General features: G+C 38.0%; 1 protein-coding gene across 1 annotated transcript in view; it reads right to left on the reverse strand.

Annotated features, from left to right (window-relative positions):
• EPS8 (epidermal growth factor receptor pathway substrate 8) overlaps positions 1-7,046 on the reverse strand; it is a 65,234-nt gene that overhangs the window by 25,488 nt on the left and 32,700 nt on the right. Inside the window, exons 13-14 of the mRNA XM_023517910.1 lie at positions 5,919-6,102; positions 2,480-2,605 (exon numbers count right to left, since the gene is read on the reverse strand). Coding sequence (XP_023373678.1) covers positions 2,480-2,605; positions 5,919-6,102 — 310 coding nt within the window. The remainder of the gene's footprint in view (positions 1-2,479; positions 2,606-5,918; positions 6,103-7,046) is intronic.

A 7,046-nucleotide genomic window follows, 5' to 3' on the forward strand; every position in this document is an offset into this window, starting at 1 on the left:
ATTTTTGAGAATTTAGTAGCAGGAAAACATTGTTTATTCTAATGAACTGATAAATATCTCTTCTTCTTCCTTATGATGGTAAGTAATTATGTTTTTCTTTTTGCTTTGGCAGCTAGAAATCTCAAAGACAAATTTGAAATCCAATCACAGTGTCGTGTCGACTGTAACACTTCATAAATTTTAGTTCTTATCTCTCTCTACATTTCTTAACTTTGTATTTTATTTCGTTATTTAATTTTTAATAATATCATTTTATCTGTATACAATTCAAGTACCTGAATCCATTGTAGAAATAGATGAGGTACAAAGATATAACTAAACCAATAAATCAAAGGAACACTTTCCTGATATTGTATAAAGATCATAAAGCTCAAGGTTAACTTTAAAAGGCTTTGTGGTAAGCTGTTCTAAATAAATGGCAGAGGTTATTCCATAAGTTCTACTACCCCTTGTAGATTTATTTGCCCATGAAGGACAGAGAATATTGACCGCTCAATGCTGAATACACTGTCGTGCACTTATCCAGTCATTCATCAATAAACCAAATAAATCAACACTTACTGAGTGAACACAGTGTGCTAGACGTAGTCTTAAAACGTAACATGGTAAACGTTTTCTAGTATCAGCTGAGTGTGGTGGCCCATGCCTGTAATCCTAGCCTCCCAGAAGCTGAGGCAGGAGGATCACTTGAGCTCAGGAGTTCAAGACCAGCCTGAGCAAGAGCAAGACCCCATCTCTACTAAAAATAGAAAAATGGGCCAGGCTCAGAATGCTGAAGCAAGATTACTTGAACCTAGGTGTTTGGGGTTGCTGTGAGCTAGGGTGATGCGATAGTACTCTAACCCTCTAACAGAGTGAGACTCTCTCTCTCAAAAAAAAAAGGTTTCTAATATAGTACATTATAGCATGAGAAATGTACTGAAGCAATTTTCCAGTCACCTAGCTGTGGAAAACCATCCCATCCACTGGCGTGTTAGAACAAGAAGAAAGCATATGAACTACTAATCTGAAATAATTTTTAGAATATTGACATCTAAGACAAAAGGGAAAAGAATACTGAGATGCATGAGTTAGTCAAGAGGAGTTTCGATGAATCATGTTGAAGCTTCAAAACTGATTTTCACCTGCATCTACTAAAAATAATTCTCTAATTAAAACTTATTTTCATATGTTGGCATTTTCAAAATATATTATTCATTGCTGACTTTTCCTTGTACTCAATTTAATATGTTACTGGTGCCCTTAGAGCAATACCTGTATAATTTCCATGGCAATTACTTTAAGCATTACCTGCCACCATCCCTGACAAAGAACAAAATTTTAAATATCACCTTCCTCAGATTCTATAAGAAAGGAGTATACTGAAAAGAAATAAAGGGCATGTCACTCTCATGGCAAGGGGCTTTGATAGAAAAATATTAGGACAAATTCTCTAGCCCACTCCATCTGAATGATCATCGTCTTACAGCCTTGCTACCAACATTGCATCTCCCTTTCTCTCTCTTCGGGACATGAGCTTGGCTCTATGTAAACCTCACTTGCTGGAAGACAAGATTGAAAAAAAAGTGAACCTATTCTAGTTCTTTTATTTCTGATCTCAATTCTCCATTCTTGCTTATATTAAATTCTTTTTAAGAGTGAAAATATAGGCCGGATGCAGTGGCTCACACCTGTAATCTCAGCACTCTGGGAGGCTGAGGTGGGTGGATTGCTTGAGCTCACAGGTTCAAGATCAGCCTGAGCCAGAGGCAGACCTTGTCTCTAAAAATAGCTGGGCACTGTGATGGGCGCCTGTAGTCCCAGCTACTTGGGAGACTGAGGCAAGAGAATCACTTGAGCCCACGAGTTTGAGGTTGCTGTGAGCTGTGATGCCATGGTCCTCTACTGAGGGTGACAAAGTGAGACTCTGTCTCAAAAAAAAAAAAAAAAAAGAGAGAGAGAGAGAATATAGAAAAATAAATGAAATGTGAAAATGAGAACATCAAGATAAGATATGATATAATGAGATGGCATGAATGACAAAGTATTAACTCTATTTTAATATTTTGTTTCTATGTAGTTTAAATATTTCTATCTAAAGGAAGGTGGATTTGTTTTTATTGGGTGAAAAGAATATGAACTATTTCCTTTAGTGACAGCGCTGGAAAGATTCTCAGAGACAATCTGGACAAACCAAAAGGGAGGTACATGACAATTCTTCCTTCTTCATGCACACAATTGTCAGAAGTATCTTTTAAAAAAGGGAAAGTCATCCAAAGGCATTTGTATTAAATGAGAAATACAGACTAGACGTCCAGGCATCTTTTGTTCATTAAAGACATTTCTATAAATGAACTGAAATTTTATCAATTTATAGATGTAAAGTTTAAAGAAGTATTAGACACTAACGACAGCCTTGCCTCTTAGCACTAAAGCAGAGACAGTTACCCACAGCCCTTCAAATGGTGCCCAATACTGTTCAATAATGTTACCTATCTACATGGCGATTAGGAGTTGGCTTAAAAGCAACGGCGGCTTCCCCTTGGTCCAGATGGGGCCCTCTCGAGTAAATGTTGTTACTGAATGCATATCCATCACCTGGGGGATACTCTGATGCGCTGGAATGCTGAAAGACAGAGTGAGACAGATGAAAGACTCGCCAAATACTGTGTGAAGCCTCACGTCAACCAACAAGAACCTGTCCACTGTATTGTGATCAGTATTCATTTCCAAGTGACTGATCGTTATGTTAGTGAGTTATGAAATGACAGTAATACATTTATGTCAAAGACACACTTACATTAGGAAAATTCATTAATGGAGAGGCTGAATCCTGCTCTGTGTTTTTAAAAAACCTTCACCAATCTAGCAAAGTAAACACTGTCACAAGAAAATCAACTGAACTCCCTGCATTAAAATTATACAACCCTCTCGTTTTCTCATTTTTAAAATTATGGTATTATTATTACAAAAAACTATGGTATTTTTCAAATTTTACAAAACAGCAGTGCCATTATCATATTTACTGTCAAGGGAAACAGAGAAAGATACAAATACACGGATCTTGAGGGTCCAGAGTCCAAGATAAGAATGCTGGAGTCACTTCTTTTCAGCTGTTAACACACTGCAGACATGAGCCTACTGGGTGCCACCAGGAGGAAGGGCTGAGGTCTTCAGATCCCAGTGAGCACCGTGGTTTTAAGGCTATAGAAACTACTTCCTCAAACTGGGAGAAAACAATCAGAAGACATTAGCTGAAGATTTCTTATTGCTTCTTTATGTAAAAGCGAAGTGTGAGAGAAGCCTGATTGATACCAAAGCATTTGAATTCTGGGGGTATTTCAATTGTTTACGGCTTCATGGTGGCAAAATATTTGAAACAGGGTTGTTTCAGAAAAGGCTTGAATATGTAGTTACTATAGTTAATCTAATGACAAAGTTGGCAAGCATAGGGCTGAATTTATCTATACCCAGACCAAGTGACCAGTGTTGATGTCAAAATACCCACATTATATGAGTCCTCTGAAATATACATCAGGATACTGCACTTAACTCACAAATACAATAAACATTTTTCATGCACTTAAATACCTGAGCTCAATTAATTCAATTTATAACTTCACTATCAGAAAGAAGAGTCACTTAATTTGATAGGTAATTTTTTACCAGAGGCTGTTCTAGAGGGGGAGTGCCAGAAACTGCTAGAACCACCACCCTTTTGCTTAGCACTGAACAGAACAGGGTGAGGTCAGCCAGGATGAGATCACTGGGCCCTGAGACTGACAGGGAACACTAGAAGGGAGGAGACAAATGATGACAATGACTAAGTGTGATGACTACACGCCCTGCGCAGGGCCGCTTCTGGGTCAGAGGAAGTAAAGCAGCTGAGTTCGGCGCCCACACCTGCCACTCCACTCAACTACATCCCTTCACTTCTAAACAAAACCACCAGATCCTGAATCGCTTGTCTTGTAAATGTATTTATTATAGTGGCAGTAAAGTATCATAAAATCTCTTCTAGGAGTAATTACATTTTTTATGCGTTTTAAATCACCATTTCTTGGCCTCTTTTCCAACAAAATCTCAAGGCATAAAATCCCCTAGAACTGTGAGCATGTGATTTTCATTTCACTTCTTAAGCCTCTGAATATCTACTCGAGCCATTAAGTGAAAAAACAGTTTACAACAGGAAAATGGTTAAGTCATTACAAGTAAGGATTCTCAACAATTCCTCTTTTAAAATCACTTATTCCATGAGCGGAGGCAAACTTTTATCCTGGAAGCCCAGAACACATTACTCTCACCTTAAAATCCCAAATTGAAAAAGTACTCAGAAAAGCGAATTTCCAAGGCATGCATCATGAAGTGAACAAATTTTCTTTTTTAAGATATGAAGACTATAAACTGGAAATTTTATTTGAAAACAGTCAGTGTACTATAACTACAGCAATAAGTATATCAAAATATCATATATAACTACATATTTTTCCTCTAAAAATGTTACCCTCCACATGGAAATAAAGCCTAAACTATAAAACACGCAGGAACATTCGCTTGCCAACCGATGCTTAGAGCGGTGAGGTCACCTTCTTATTACGCATTTGCAGGAAAGGGCCATATGGAATCTACGTCCTTACATACAACCTGGGGTGGGAGGGTGTAGAAATTACACTAGAAAAAAATATATTTCAAAGCAATATATATGCTTTATTTTTAAAGTTTCAGGAATTCGACTCATCTATTTGTTATTGTCCAAAGAACAGCCCTGAAAGGAATGATTTTTAAAATTTTAATGTAGACACATGTTTCTCCCTAAAAGTGGTCACAAAATGTGATCTACCATGGTTTGCTAATTCATTACTTGAGATCATGTTTCTACCTTATAAATACCTATGTCAGTCTGAGAAAATTAAGGAATTAAAGAAAATGAGTAGGACTGTGGAAGGATGTAGTCATCATTTACTGTCTCTTCTTCAAATTAAATTTCATCCATCCTCAGGTTCTGATCATCCTATTTATGTTTGGTTCAACTTTAATCAATGTTTAATCCTCTTTTCTAAAAGAAGAGTCATATAAAAATAATTTTTAAGGAACGTGACAAGATAGGATAGCCAAATTCATTCTCTCAATTTGCTCCCCAAATTGGTTATACTCTAAAGCTTTTTAAATACTTAAAAGAAAAAATAAATTTTTATGATCTGAAGATGTTATGGTGTTATACGTCATTTGAGCCTGAGAACTGGAGTCCAGAAAAGTTTTGGTCCTCTAGCCAGGCTGACAGGACTTCAGAGAGAACTAGGCAAAATAGAGAAGGAGAAAGGCAGAGAGAGAGAAGAGAGAGGAGGAGGGAGAAAAAGAGAAAAAAGAAAAAGCAGGGAAGGAGGGAGGGAGGGGAAGGAGAGCGAGCTGCCTGAGACAGGCTTAGAAGATCAAGGTTCAGGGAACTGTCTCAAAGGTCTGACAATGAGAGAGGAAACAGAAGAATCAGCCAAGGGGCAACAGAACAAATCACTGACAAAATGAGAAAGTACATTCTCAAAAAGACTTAGGATCCTCAGGGTCAAGAGAGCAGCAGCAGCGGGGGTAGGAGTGATGCAGGGGAACAACAGGGGCTGGGGTTGGGCTTTGCTCAGGAAAAGAGCAACTGACCCAAACATGACAGAGGTGAGAGAGAAGGGATAACTCAGGGAAGAGTAACACTCAGTCTTTGATTTGACCAATCTTCAGATCAATAAAAGGAAAACTTGTGGTTGTAATGAATTATAAGAGAATGCACAGATTACTGTGCTATGTACTGTGCCCCTATACCCTCAACAATTAGGATCCAAAATGACCCTCTTTTCGTGTTAAGAGCTAGTATTTTTCCTTCTGATGGTTATTAATTTTCTTATTTTGAGGTAAGGCCCAAAACAAAGGTGAGGTGGTGCTAAAATCCTTACCTCGGTGGATGACCTCTTCATCTCCTGTTTACGCTGATGCTCCGCGGCACTGGCCACAGACTCAGCGAGCTGGTGAAGATCTTGCTCCATCGGGGCTCCCATGAAGTTCAGCATCGGGGGCTCCCAGCCATTGCGGAACCGTGGAACATAGGGTGGAATAAATTGCTCCTTTGGCCACTCAGCTCTGCAGGACATTAAAACATATAAACGATATAATTTTTAATGTATCCACGCTCACCATTACCTTCAATAAGGAAAGCCACACACACATAAAAATCAAACAGACAAAAGCAACACATATGTAATCTGCCCTCCCTCCACCAAGGGAAAGCAACCACATTTACACTAGTATTTAATGCCGATAAAAGGAAAGAAGAGTGCACTGCGCTGCATAATCTGTTTTCACCACATTGCCTCAATTCTCCATTAAACACAACAATTTAACATGAGTACAGGTTTCTTAAATTCTGTATGGGAAGGGCCTGGGAAGCTAGAAGTGTGGTCAGTATTTGGAGCACAGACTTCTCTAGTATCCAGAGTAGTTTCAGATTCTCATCTTTCCCTCCCCCCACCCCCATCAATAGGAAACTCCCTGATATTACATGAATCTTTCAAAGAAGAAACAGCTCCACATGTTCTTAAGATTTATAATTTTTTTAATTATGGAGTCAATAACCAATTTAATAAATTAAATGTACTGGCTTGGTTTTAATCAGGAAAGTCACCTAATCAGTAATCATGATCATCATTACCCATTATCGCTTAATGACTCTGAGTGAGACTGACTTCTGCAGGCTCCTACTCATTCATGAACCACAAAAATAACTAGGGCAAAAATTATGGCTTCATTTTTGCTACATTATGTTGCTTTATCTTTCATACTTAATTCTTCATGTTATATTTCTTTTTTTTAATTTCAAAACATTACACGGGCATGTTTTTGGTTACTTGGATCACTTTTGTAATGCTTAAGTGAAGGCCATAAGTATGCCCATCACCCAGACACTGTTCACTGTTCACTGTCCACCATGATGAAATCAGCCATTTTATCCAGATCATTACACACCTTCATGATTCTTTTCTCCTTTATGAGATTTTTAAATCAGCCACTACACTTATTCCCTATAC

This window comes from Otolemur garnettii, unplaced genomic scaffold (genome assembly GCF_000181295.1).
Source record: "Otolemur garnettii isolate 467f Iridium unplaced genomic scaffold, OtoGar3 scaffold00124, whole genome shotgun sequence".
NCBI lineage: Eukaryota > Metazoa > Chordata > Mammalia > Primates > Galagidae > Otolemur > Otolemur garnettii.